This window comes from Danio aesculapii, chromosome 15 (assembly GCF_903798145.1).
Source record: "Danio aesculapii chromosome 15, fDanAes4.1, whole genome shotgun sequence".
Classification (NCBI taxonomy): Eukaryota; Metazoa; Chordata; class Actinopteri; order Cypriniformes; family Danionidae; genus Danio; species Danio aesculapii.
In genome coordinates, this window is record NC_079449.1 from 12,633,344 (window position 1) to 12,648,261 (window position 14,918).

Sequence of the window (14,918 nt, forward strand, 5' to 3'; positions counted from 1 at the left end):
AATAAAAAAAGCAGCAATAAGGAAACAAAGTTCTGCTGTTTTCTGAAAACAAGTTAGTCTGCGCAACAGAACGTCTTTGAAAAGTGCTCAACTGTATCTAACTGCAGTTAATGCATTATTTTAAAGAACAGAATCTTACATTTAACCATTAAAGAGGACATTTAGTGTCAACATGAATCCAAGTCGTCCATATAATTCCTCAGGTAAGTGTGATGAATTTATATTACTGCAGTTTGATCGATCAGATTTTACTTTGTGTATATTAGAGCTGCACAATATGTAATGATTAAAGTATTTGTTATTAATTAACATTTTTCTTGGGCAACTGAAACCTGTGTTTCTCATTTATATATCCAAAACAACCTGAAAAGAGTTTTATATATCGTCGCCTAATGCATCAGTAAATCAAGATGTTCTCTAAGTAGTCAAGTTAACAGTAGTCAATAAGCATTATGAAAGTCAAAGTAAATAAATGATGTAAAGAAAATTTAGAATCAATGCTACTGTTATTACATTATCTATCACTTAGGCTGTCAGTCACTTCAATTTAGCTAGGACTGAATTCAAATACAAACCATTGATCAAAATGTTGTAAGTATTTACTTTTCGCTAATTAATTGTGGCAGCTATTGTTGTTATGTCATTCTTTCACAAGTTAATTGTGCAGTCCTAATGGAAGCGCTATATTACCACAAGCCAGATTAGTGTTTTGTTTTTTTGTAAAGTTCATCCCTTATGTTCACTTACAGAGCTGAGGATTCTTCTTTTGGGTCCAAAAAATGATGAGAAAAGTTTAGCAGGAAACACTATCCTGGGCAAAGTGGAGTTTGACTCAAAGCAGACTTTGCCTTGTGTGGAGAAACAAAGTGAAATCGCTGGAACAAGGATCACTGTGGTTGATACTCCAGGCTGGTGGGGAAATTTACCGTTTGAAGAAAACCCTAAACTGTACAAACAAGAAATTGTCCTGAGCGTAAATAGATGTCGTCCAGGACCTCATGTCCTGCTCCTGGTTTTAAATGTGGACACACCATTTAGACAAAATGAAAAAGACATTCTATGTGAGAATATGAGATATTTTGGGGAGGAAGTGTGGAGGCACACAATAGTGTTGTTCACCTGTGAGGATCAGACAGAAGATAAAGCCACTCGACTGTTGGAGAATGAAAACCTTCGGTGGCTTATTGAGAAATGTGGAAACAGATATCATGAGCTCAATATTAAACACTGGGGTGATGGATCTCAGGTCACACAACTGATTAAGAAAATAAAGGAAATGGTGGAAAGCAACAGAGGTGGCTATTATGAAATGAACAGAGATACTTTACAACATGTGGAGGAGAAGAGGAGAGAACAGCAGAAGAGAGCAATAGAAAGAGGGATCAAACATCTGCAGCTGAAAGACAAGACAACAACTGGTGAGCTTTCTATAACCACAAATTTTGCTTTTGTTGAAAAGAGAGTGATTGTAACACTTAAAATCTCCAAGAATGTACAGTACAGCAAGTCTCAATTTTCACTTAAAGAAGCCAATTATTACCTCTCTCTGACTTTGATCCATAACCTTTAGGCACATTATGTTATTATTTTCCATATTTTGTACTAAAATGTGCTAAAAAAAAAAGATACCAAATAGGATAGAATGTGTTTAATTTACCTTTTAATTGGTATTTGGACTGCACAGAAACACAATCTTGACAAATAGTTTTAGATACTTTAATTATGTTTAAAGGGATACTTCACCCCAAAAAGAAGACGTCCTTACCATTTGCTGACACTTAAAGGGTTCTGAATCTGGACTCTTCAACGTTTCTTTTGTTAAACAGAAAACAAGATATTATCTATGTGTATTATCTATGACTGCTGCTTTCCAATATTCTTCAAAATATCTTTTGTGTCTGCAGAAGAAACTCAAACAGGTTTGGAACAAGTTGAGGGTGAGTAAATAATGACAGAATTTTCTTTTTTGGGGACAACTGCCCCCAGTAAAGAGTAGTTGCTATAGATTAGTGACAAACTGCCTATTTTAATTGAGTATGCTACAGTACAATTAAACACACATACACTCACATACAGACATTCAAAAACATGAATGTGTTTTCAGATGGAGCATCATTCCAATAGGATCTGGATGCAGCCTTGATGATGCAAGCTGAGATTGCATATCTCAGAGATACAATGTCCGACACAATGCACTCATTGGAGCTAGTAACGTCACTGTGAAGGGTAGCGTTCGGTACTGTAGGCCTAGGCAAATACACTTAGCCTTTAAATTGGCCAACACACCAATAAAAATAAGCCTTTCTTAACAAATTAAATTCAAATAAATTTTAAATTATGATGGGTATTTGGCAATAATGAAATTAAGATAAAAGCTCTGTGGGAATTGTTTCGCCACTTCTCTTCACAATCTAGCCTTAAGGTGACGGTGAAGCTGAATATTAAAAGAACATTGCCAACATTAGCCTGTATACTCTGTCCACATTATGCATTTTTGATTAATTAATATTTAGTTATAAATTGAAAACACTTTACTCACCAAGATTAGGCTACGTGGTTTTGTGGAGGAACATTATTGAATCCACTGTAAATGGCTTTAGCGTGATGCTGCACTCATTGATGGTGTGTCCAGCAGCAGTAAACACCCTTTCACTGCTGCTGCTACTGGCCGAGATGCATAGTATTGATCTGGCAAATTTGGCAGTTTTGGGTAGGATTGTTTGTTCATCTTCCACCAGCGAAGAACAGTAATTTCATTTTTTCATGACAGCGGTTTCAATGTAGCGAGTGACCTCGTCATGTTCCCTGTCAGCTTGCTGTACATTGCTGTTTAGCACTCTACCTTAATACGCAGTGTATGAAGGACTGCCGAAATACCTTGTCGGCTAGAACGACCGTTCTTTTTGAACTGGCGGCTGGCCTGACCGCAGTCAAAATTTGCTCTTTTTGACTTCTCCATCATCATTTGTTTCACCTTCGTAGATGGATTTTAATGTTGTAACAAACAATTTGATTACTTTCTCATGCTAATCGAAATGCATCACATGAAAAAAACCCAGAAACCAGAAATCAAGCCCAAACCCGTCGGGTTCCTATGGGTTCGGCACAAATGATTTGGATATGTCCACAAACACCTTGTATAGACCAACTGTTCCTGCTAAATTTGCTGTCTGTAAACAATATGCTAATCTATTTAGGTAAACTGACTTCAAAGGTCTTCAGCCTTTTTAGTTGTATTAAGGATGTCCCTTCATATTATTGGAAGATATAAACACAGAGCTTAAAGAGTAACAGAGTTTAGACCTGTCATAAAAATAAGCATTTATGTCTGCCAGCAGATTATCACCTCTCAGAGCTGAGGATTGTGCTGCTGGGATATAACAGCTCTGGCAAGAGTTCAGCAGGAAACACCATCCTGGGCAAATCTTCATTTGACTGCAAAAGATTACGTAGATCTGTGATACAAGAAGGAGATGTTGCAGGAAGACACATCACTGTGGTGAACACTCCAGGCCGAAAAAGAAACTACCACTCGAAATATACTCCCAGACTGTATAAAGATGAGATTGTGTTGAGCCCATCTCACTGTCCTCCAGGACCTCATGTCTTTCTGCTGGTCATACGAGTGGACGTTTCTTTCACTGAAGTCTACAGAAAGGCAGTAGAGGAACACGTGGCTCTTCTGGGTCTCACAATCTGGGATCACATGATTGTTCTCTTTACTTTTGGCGACTGGTTGAGAGACACGAGCATTGAGGTATTCATCGAGAGTGAAGGAGAAGCTCTTCAGTGGATAATAGACCAATGTGGGAACAGATATCATGTCTTCAACAACAAGAACACAGATGATGGTTGTCAAGTGGCAGAGCTGTTTGACAAGATAGAAGAAATGGTTGCAGGAAATGAAGAATGCTGTTTTATGATAAATGAAACAAATTTACAAGAAGTGAAAGAAAGGAGGATTAAAATAGAGGAAAGAGCAAAACAACTGCAAGATGAAGTCCAAAAAAGAAAAGAATTAAGATCTTCAGTAGCAGGTGAGTGAATTGTGGAAACATTGTTTATTGTTGCATTATGTGCTTGTATTAAATATACTCAATGTTGATTCACTGTATTTAAGCAGATGCTGCAAAACTTTCTGAATTGAGGATGGTGTTGCTTGGACCCCACTATTCCAGCATAAGTTTGACAGGAGAAACGCTTTTGGGAAGGCAAGTTTTGGACAAAGAAATCAAAGTGAATCTAGAAGAAATTGGGGAAGTGGCTGGAAGGAAGCTCACTGTGGTTTGTACACCAGGTTTTGAGAAAGATTACCTCACTGGAGAAAGACTTGAGGATGCTAAACGTAATATCTGTAGAAGTGTAACAGAAAGCTCCTCTGGAGGAACGCATGCTTTCATTCTTGTCCAGAGTGTTGACTCTTCTTTTGCAGAAGAAGAGAAAGTTGCACTTGAAGAGATCATGGAGCCTCTCGGTGAAAGTGCCTGGAAACACACACTGGTTCTGTTCGCTGTTGGAGATGAACCAGAAGAAACTCCCATTGAGGTGTTCATTGCAAGTGAAGGTGATGCTTTTCAGTGGCTCGTTAAGAAGTGTGGGAACAGGTATCATGTCCTTAACAATAAGAACTGGGGTGATGGATCTCAGGTCACAGAACTCCTGGAGAAGATTGAGGAGATGGTGGCAGAAAACAGAGGACGTCATTTTGAAATTGACAGAGAGACTTTAGAGAAGATTGAAAGAACAATCGCTGTACCTATTAAAAAAGCACATAGTTTAGATGATCCAGTAAACTGTAAGCTGCTGTTTAAGATTATTATTATTTTTTTAAATTTCGAGGTTTTATTTGTTTTATTTGATATGCTTTTATTCCTCTTTTTGCAGTTGGTGATAAATCCAGTCTTTCCTCTGGTATAAGTTCAGCATTTGTGTCGCAGAGATCCCAAAAAACACCTGGAAAGTCAAGTTCAAAAAGAAGTTCTGGAGTGGAGTCTCTTGGCTCAATCCCTGAGTTTGATTGAGAAATTGGTTCGGATTAAGAAACATACAGTTTAACATTGTGTAGTAATGTGCGGTAAAAGCAACAATCATTTTATATACAGAAACAATAATTAATACTAAGTTTGAAAGTGAAATCTACATGATTATCATGCCAGAGTGTGTGTATGGTCACGTGATGTACATTTTAAGCAATATATTGTGGATAGAGACCTTTTCAGAAATGCGAGATGAAATGTCAGTGTGGATGTGGACTGTGTGGCTGAGGTTATTCCCTAGAGCAAGGCACTGAACACCCAACTGCTCCACGGGCAGCCCACTGCTCTGGGTGTGTTCACAGGTGTCATTTATGGATAAAAAGTCTGCTAAACGCATAAATGTAAATGTTTAAAAGCAAAAACGGGCCTGAGTTCAGATCCCCGTAGCTTTTTTTTTTCAATGGCAAACAAATAGGCTGAGGTTGATTACCAGCAATAATTATGGCCAATGAAAAACATAACAGTGTAATACGGAATAGGCAAGCAGCAAACATTCACAGGTACAGCCCATGAAGACAACTCAAAAAGAAACAGACAACGGTGAGGAATATCAGCCAGAACAAAACATCACTTTGCAAAGAGAGTGTGTTTGTGCACTGTTTGAATAGTCCAGGAATTACAATGACAATGTATTGTACATACAATATTTTAATTATAGAATTACTGTACATACAGTTTGTTTGTATATTTGTATTCCCTATTGTTATTTGAAAATTATTTTATTATCTATGTTTTTTGTCATGTCAGTGTCATTCTGTTGCACTGTAAGCTTCAGTCACAAAAACAAATTCCTTATATGTGTAAACATACCTGGCAATAAAGAAAAACGGGGAACAAAAAGTCAATACTCTCCTAAGACTGCTGCCCCCGCGATATTAAATATAATATATGTAATAGGCTACTTTTAAAATACTTTGAAAATGATAGAGGGTTTATTTCATTGCATTTTAACTTTGCCAAGTATATATGCGTCTTGTAATTTGTGTCTAACTTTTAGTCTGAATTAGTGAGTCAATTGACTTTTGCTTGCCTGCCTCTTTTTTCAGTGCTTTCCCCGCCATGCCCACTCCACTGTATTCTGCGGCAGCTCCTCACTCATCATGTAGCATTTTTTTTTAATTCGTAGGTAAACTTTAACTAAAAGAGGGGAGTTTCATGAAACTCTAAAGGCATAATTCACCCCAAAAATGAAAATTCTGCCATCATTTACTTGTTCCAAACCAGTTTTCTTTTTTGTTCTCTTCAACACAAAAGAAGATATACAGAAGAAAGAGAAAACCTTTAACAAAACAATTAATAATGGTTACAGGTTTCCAACATTCTTCAAGATATCATCAAATAGAAAAAAAAAAAATCAAACAATTTTGGAACAAGACTGGTGATTAAATGACGGCAGAATTTTTATTTTTTTGGGTGAACTATCCCTTTAATGAATTGTTATTTTAGGGATATGTGAGGCATTTATATGTAATTCCACTAGAGGGAGATATTTCTCAGTTTAACTGCTATTTCATGTGAATCTGACCATATTTAATTTAAATAGAAAACGTGAATATACATATACTGTTAAATATTTTTTCTCGTTTTCATTATTTAATAATATAATATAATGTTGGGATAGGAATGACTTGATGCCACTAATTTGATTATTACCTTGAAATTATGCAAGATATTTATCCCTTTGTTGTGTAAAATACTTTATGCTAATAGGTTATATATTGTTTTTCAATATATGCTATTTTACAAATTGTGCACAACAGCCTACTTAAATTCAATTTAAATGCGCCAAACTCGTTTTAAAACAAGCTCATCAGAACTACCTGTTGACGCTAGGTGTGTCTCTGTGTGTGTGTGGGAGGGGGGGGGGGGGGGGGGGGGGGGGGGGGGGGTGCTGTCAAACCTGTCAAACCAAAACTGCTGTAGGCCTATCACGGTCTTACTTTCACTTTTACTTAAAAAACAAGTTTGCCTTTAGGTCTGTCCACAGGAACCGAACTCCAACTCCGAACTCCGCACAGGGCGCTGCAGAAACTGGTAAAGATAGATTTTCATTATATTTATCACTTTACATATTACATAGCGATGCTAACATTATAGACTTTTTTGTTAATAGCCGTGTTCGCAAATCAGGTGATTAAAGTACAGTAAGTACGACTGTAAACAGGGATGGGCATTATGATACATGTATTTCTAATACATCTTAAGCAAAATATAGTTGCATTTTGTCATTTGTATTTGATGAGGTTTATAAAAAAAATTATTAATATTTTGTACCAAAATACTTTCTGGTGTCTTTTTGTAGTTTTTTTATTTGTAGTTTATTTACTTTTTTTTTATTGCATAACCGTCAGGAACAAACATACAACAAAATAAAAAATATGAAACACAAAAAAACTAATCCAACAATGGTAAAAAGTCAAATAAATGAATGAATTTATGTTAATTAATTAACATAAAAGTATAGAGTATGGCATTTCTACATCCAATGATTTTAAGAATTGACAGGGGAATCAAAAAAGAGTCATAATAATTGATGCATATCTCAGATTTTTTGCTTTTCAACAATTTGACTGTGGAAATAAAGAAGTCAAACTCGATACAAAAAACTGTTTATGTGGGAGATGATTTAGCAAATTTCTGTTTGTGTATGGAAAACTTTGCCAATAAAATAAGGAGATTATCAATATATTCAAGACATTTGTTAGATTTGTTTTCATAATAAAAAATAATATATTTTAATGTAAAATAATAACTAAGTTTTGTCCTTTTAAAAAATATATTTGGCTAGATTCTTTCAGAAATTCTTTACAATGTTGCATTCAAAAAACAAAAGACAAAGGCTCTCTTTATCCACATTGCAGAAACCACAGATATCCTCTATTTCAATGTACTTTGATAAAAACGATTTTACTGGGTAAATTGTATGTAATATTTTAAAATGGATTTCCTTAATTTTATTATTAATAATTTGAAGGGAGTTAACCTCTTTTCCAATTAATATTAACTATAATAGAGTTCCAGAAAAATTTGCCTCTCTGAGAAATTTTATTTTGCTTTTGAAAAATATTACGAATATGTTTGTTAGTACATTTTTTTTCAGTCAACTCAACACCTTCTAAATGTAGTTTTGGGTTTACAGCAGATAGAGAATAATAGAAAATAGGATTTTTAAGAAGTTGAATAATTTTTACATGGATATATTTAATAACTGAATTAAATTATCTAATATTTCTCCCTCTTTGAGGCATTTGGCTCTAGAGCGAAGGAAGGCACCTCTAGCGAGATCCAGGTACATTAGATCAAGTTTAGATAGAATTTTAGTCAACTCTTCCTCATCTTCTTTAGTACGAATGGAAATGGAATTACTGGATAATTTACATATTCTGGAAGAGAAGGAATTCTCTTCCAGAATATGTAAATTATCCAGTAATTCCATTTCCTTTTGTTTGTTCATTTTTTAAAATTCTTTACTACGTTTTATGGCAATTTTTCTAACTTTATATTTAAAAATTTCCCAATTACTTTTGAATTTATCTTTTAATCCTCCAAAAGTATCAGTTGCAATATTTTTATCACAGGTATTAAAGTTATTAAAGATGATTATTATTAAATTTCCAATATCCTCTAAGACTAGAATTTTCTTTTGAACCTTTAATAGATTAATAAATAAGTTTATGATCTGTTAATGTTATGGAGCATGTCTATGATCAATTTACTTAACATAATGTAAAGCTGTGTTAGAGATCAGAAATTGTGAAGACTTGTTTTTGTTAGACCGTGTGTACTCTAATTTCACAGGGTTATAAAAAGGCAAGTATCTGTAAGTCATAAAGAGGCACAAAGAGATGACAGATTGGATTGACCAGCATGTTGGAGGGTACGAGAGGGATATCTATCAAACAAACCATCTATACAGTCATTAAAATCGCCTGAGCATATAATATATGAAGCATGAAAATTGTTTAGTTTTTTAGTGATTAATTAAATCAGAAATTTTGGCAAAAAAGTCTTATTCAATGAATTAGAATTACAACCATAAACATTTTAAATTATAAACATTGTGTTGTTCAGTCTAATAGTTAAAATCAACCATCTTCCATTTTCATCTGCAACAAAGTCAAGTACATCTCCTTTAAATCGATTCAATGGTTTCATCAAAACCATTACACCTGCTGATTGTGAAGTTCCATGACTAAAATAAGTAGAGTTTCCCCATTGTGATTTCCATAATTTCACATTCAAGTCCGTGGAATGAGTCTCTTGACAAAAAAACAAAGTCGGTATCAGTTCATTTCAAGTAAAGAAATAAAGCTTTCCTTTTCGTGTTATCTCGAATACCCCTTAAATTCAAGGATGCTATACTTAAAGAACAGAACTCAAAAACCATACACTAACAACTATAGTCCAAACAGACGAAAAGTGATAATAAACTAAATAAAAAATTAAAGGAAAAAAAGAACGGGATTCCCTTTACAACCTACCAAACTACAAGACCTAGCCTATAGTCTTGAGGTTAAACGTACATCAAGAGATGCAGCAAAATATTATCATAAATGTAAAAAACAAACTAGAATTGTAATTTAATGATGCCTCTTGTATATATTATACAGTCAATTAACGTCAATTCTTTTCCCTTCAACGAATGCCCACTGACCACGGAATACAGCCATTTTTCCTTCCTCTCTTGCCTTTTTTTTACAATCGGCCATAGTTTTTCTCTTGCTGCTTTATCTTCAGGTGAAAGAAATTCAGAGATGCAAAGGTTGTTATCCTGTAGAAACGTAGAATTTCTGGTAGCCTTCCAGACTTCGTCACGGAAAATGCGCTTTGAAAAAAGAATGACAATGGCCCTCTTAGAATTCGTGTTTGACGGCAATTTGCCACCAAGACGATGAGCCACATCCACCACACGATTCAGCTGGTCTTGAATTTTCGGCACAACTTTTCCAAGAGCATCAATGTTCATTTGTCTAACGTCTTCCCCGTCTGCTTCTTTTAAGCCGTATAATTTAAGTGCCCATCGCCGGCTGTAACGTTGCGCATCAGATATTTTAGCCTTCAGCGATGCATTTTCATCTTTTAAAGCACGTAGTTCTCCATCCATGTGGGAAAATCGGACATCGTGAGCTTTAACATCAGCGACGAGATGTTGCACAGAAGTTGCTAAACTATCCACCTTGGCTGATGTAAGCTCCGTTGTTTTCTCTATCGATAATACCTTTGTAAGAGTATGATCAAGCTTCACACTGAGCGCCTGGATAGCTTCAATAATATCAGAGGAATATTCCAAACTTGTAGTGACATTGTTTCTTTTTTTGAGGGGAGAGTCACTTTTATCTGGCAGATTTGGGAAGATCGCAGAGATCCATAGCCGACTCTCCAGAGAGCTCCATCTCATCAGATTCAAAGTTTACCAGAGGCGCCTGTTGTTTTCTATTTCTTCTCTTGCCCATTCACCGTCTATATACTTATTCTGGTTAGGATTTGAGAGGCATCCTATATTTAACTAGTGCATGTTGGCTGCAAACTCCCGATTTCTTTTAACAGCGTGACAGAAGTCTACCTACGTTGACGCCATCTTGGCCGCCTTCAGGCTGTCAATCCAGTTTATATACTTTGTACATAAGAAGACTACACAATGACATCATAAAAATGTGGCCTCTGATTGGTGCTTTCTCAGTTATTTACCTAAGCTTGAGATTAGAACAGAAAACTGATTCATTTTTAAGAAGGTGGTCAATCCTTGGAGTATGGATGGAAATTATGCATCACATATAAAGAAATTAACAGGCCATTGGCAGGGGTAGATTCAGAAAGTCAACAATAATTGAAAATAGTACACTGCACAATGCTAAATAATATATAATGACAGTATTAGGGATGGGCCGTATTCATGATACATGTATTTCAAATACATATTTGGAACGGAAGGAAATTATGCATGAAGAAAGTAACAGAAAATGGTGAGGGTATATTTAGAAGCAATTCAACAATCATTGAAAAGTAAAGTTTTTTTTTGTGTGTAGTTTTTAGATGTCATAGTTAATGTTGTGGGGTTTTTCCTAGTTGAAAAAAAATCTTCATTTAGGCCTAGAAACCTTTTAAATATAAGATTGTTAATAGGTTGAATAATCATTAAACAGAGATGATGGGAATTTTACTGGCCACACAATGGCTAGAAACATAATCAACACTCAGATATAGTAATATGACTGATCTGCATTAAATGGTTGACTGCCATCATATTCACAATGCTTAGAAATTGAGGTAAAGTTGTTCAGTGATAATTTGTGACACGGTATTTTGAATAATCAGTCTGAATTCAAATGCAGGTATGACTTCAAAACAACATTAGCACTATTTCTTTGACTGAGAACTATGTTGTAGTTTGATATAGTCATTGACTGCTAATATGATTTCACTATTTAGAATTTGCAACAAATACTTTCCTGAAATTCAAATATTATGAAGAAAGTCTGAATACACGAATATAACCAACTTTATCTCAGTTGCTTAGGAACAGTTTAGATTTTAGGTTATAGAATGAAGCCAATGATTTTTGTTTCCCTGATTGGTAATGTAATATTATTTGGCAATAACCATCATTGTTCATTGTCATAAGCAACGTCTATATCAATAGACTATTTTACTGCTGTACAATATTGTCAATAAAACCAATCATATCATTTCAGTAGGCTATTTTAATAATCTTGTTTCCTTGCAGTACTTGCTAGATGAATACAATGTATTCTAATTAGGGTAATGTTGATTTTTTTTTATTGTACATTCAGACTTTCTCTTTAATAATATAATTTCAGACAAATATTCTTTGCATATTCTAAATAGAGAAATCCTATAACAACACTGAATCTTATACTTACACATTATACCTATAACAAACACACTTGCTTATATTCTTAGTAAGTAAATAAAGAATATGATAAATTAAGTTTAGCTTTGATGATGATCAAATGCAAATATGCTACATTTGTAAACACCAGGGCGACGCAGTAGGTAGTGTTGTCACCTCACAGCAAGAAGGTTGCTGGTTCGAGCCTCAGCTGAGTCAGTTGGCATTTCTGTGTGGAGTTTGCATGTCCTCTCCGCGTTCGCCTGGGTTTCCTCTGGGTGCTCAGGTTTCCCCCACAGTCCAAAGACATGCGGGTGACTTGGGTAGGCTAAATTGTCGGTAGTGTATAAGTGTGTATAGAGGTTTAATTCTGCTAAATTGTCTGTAGTGCATGAGTGTGTATGGAGGTTTCATTCTGCTGTGGCGACCCTGGATTAATAAAGGGACTAAGCCGAAAAGAAAATGAATGAATGTATACACCTTTTGTAAAAATGAACGCTTTAAAAGAGAATTCACAAGCCAAGTGTTTCTGATACATATCACTAGGGCTGAAGAAACTCTGGATCCCCAAAGTGGTGCAGCATTCAATCAAGTGTGAGACAAAGTTTGGAGATAAAGTACCCTAGAAACACGGGTATAAACAATGAAGAAAATTGATGTGGTGAAGATTTAATGACAGATATAATAACAGGCAAGGTCTTACATATAAACCTTTTCTAAATAAAGTGCAAATTCATTTTTCTTAAAGCTCAATGGAGACTGAGGGTCCAGACTCACCAGAGCCCAGCTGTGTGTCCTTAAGAAGTGACCAGTCAAAAGTACATACTATTGTCTTCAAGGAGGAAGGCCCCTTTGAATACAGGTATTAAAAAATTATGGATTATAAATTTAATACTGAAGCAATGTCTGTCTTCTAATTATATTATCACAGTATTAATAACACTGACTGTCAACGGACTAAAAAGAGATGACTTAGCCACTCTATGAGTGTCAGTTTTCCTCACTCATTTTTCAAATACTGTCAAAGTAAACCGCTCACCCACTAAAAATAAAATGAGTGAAAACATTAGCTATGTTTTCATCCAAAAATGTGAATACATTTTCAGTCAAAAAAACTAAAACAAAATCATCACTTCCTGATTAACTGGTGCCAAATATTAACAGTAAAAATTGAATTTGCTGCTGTAGAATAAGCTGCGTGAATCTTTTATTTTATAAATTACTTGTTCCTCAGATGACAAATGTGGACATGCAATGAATGCGGGGTGGTGTTTAAAGGCGTGAGACAGCAGATGCTCTTGCTCTTGAGAGTGCAGATGCTCTTGATTTTTTTATGATTTTATTTTGTGTATAAAATATGGTTTATCTCTTTAAAAAGCAATGGAGAAAGGCAAAGTCTTCTCAAACAGCCACACCATTTAAAAAGACTAATGAGGAAAAATAATGAATGCGTCTGTATAAATTAGAGCAGTAATACTTTAGTTTAGGTCACAATACATGCTATTAATTGGCTTATTACCTGCCTATTTTGAGTTATTAACTGTTCATAAGTAGTTATAAAGTCTGAATTTATTCTGCATCCCTAATCCTACCCAAAACCTAAACCCAACTTCTACCTTACTATTAATGAACAGCTAAATAGTAGTTTATAAAACTAGTAGTGTTAGCTAATGGTTTGTTAATACTGTGAATTGTGACCTAAACTAAAGTGCTAGAGCTTTAAGCTGCTACTCACACTTTATATACTATTATAACTATTATAACCTTTACTATTACTTCTTGGAGACTTTATTAATTCATTTAAGGGAATATCTGCATTGTTAGGTTGTCTTTAACCCTACAATTTCTCGTCAGACTCCCTAAAAATATATAAGTTTATGATGGCCTTAGTCACCTTTAAATTTATGTAGCTCTTAGCACATGAATGAATGCTTTATCAAACACCAATGCAGTTTATATTTGAAAATGTATAACTTTAAATATAAAGTTATCAAGTCATGTGCACATGGCCATACAGATATTTACAGAATTACACTAATTTAAATAAGAGATGGTGGCATGGTGGTTCAGGGGTTAGCACTGTCACCTCACAGCAAGAAGGATGCTAGTTTGATTCCCGGATGGGTCAGTTGGCATTTCCGTGTGGAGTTTGCATGTTCTCCTCATGTTCACGTGGGTTTCCCTCTGGGTGCTCCGGTTTCCCCCACAGTCCAAAGGCATTTGGGATACAGACATGTGGTATTGGCCGTAATAGTAGGTGAATTGCTATTATTCATAACATATCATGATTGTTTATTAAAAACCGTACACAGGTCTTGCATGTTATGAGGCAGCTGTGTGATCTATGTATTTTAACAAATGCTGCAGTTAAACAGTCAAAACAAAGCATTTAAAATAAAAAGTATTTCTTGTGACACAGAATGGCTTTTTATGGTAGAGTATGAATTTGCAAAAGTTAAATAAATATTTGGGATAGATGAGACATTGAGTATTGGATTAAAACATAAATAGTTTGAATAGACATGTTGCTAATTAACATACAGCTTTTGGTGACTACATTCATTTTTATTTATATTGAATAACATCCGCTCTTTGTTTTTAATGCTGCTTCATAAACCGGTTTGTCTGGTAGGTATGTTTGACTATTGTTCTACTTTGTGATTGTGGAGATGAGGGTTGTTTTGCTGTGAGAGTCATCAGACTTAGCTGTGAGTGACTGGAAAGTCAAAGTTTAATTGCTTGACAAAATCCCAGGTGACTGACTGGTCTCCTGTTGCTGGACCAGAGAAAGTACTCTTATCTTTGGCCACAAATCAGGTAAAGACTGAAATTCTGTTCTTAAAAATATTGCTCTTAAAAAGTAAGATAGACATTAGGTAACAACACATTGTGCAGGACATCGTTACATTCTGCATATCAATTTTTCTAATTTGGGGTGGGTATTAGTTTTCATTAATTAGCATTTTTCTTATGTAAAATAAACTTTTTAGTATGGTGTATCTGTAAAGCAGATCCTACCTGTGTGACCATAG

At 35.0% G+C, this 14,918-nt stretch overlaps 1 protein-coding gene across 1 annotated transcript; it reads left to right on the top strand.

Moving 5' to 3' along the window:
* Positions 1 to 29: 29 nt before the first annotated feature.
* On the top strand, positions 30 to 5,912 carry si:dkey-23k10.5 (GTPase IMAP family member 8). Its single transcript, XM_056473256.1, has 6 exons — positions 30 to 203; positions 750 to 1,418; positions 1,905 to 1,937; positions 3,339 to 4,037; positions 4,124 to 4,795; positions 4,885 to 5,912. Exons 1-6 carry the CDS (start codon positions 173 to 175, stop codon positions 5,019 to 5,021), a joined length of 2,241 nt encoding a protein of 746 aa, XP_056329231.1. The 5' UTR covers positions 30 to 172; the 3' UTR covers positions 5,022 to 5,912.
* The last annotated feature ends 9,006 nt before the right edge of the window (positions 5,913 to 14,918 follow it).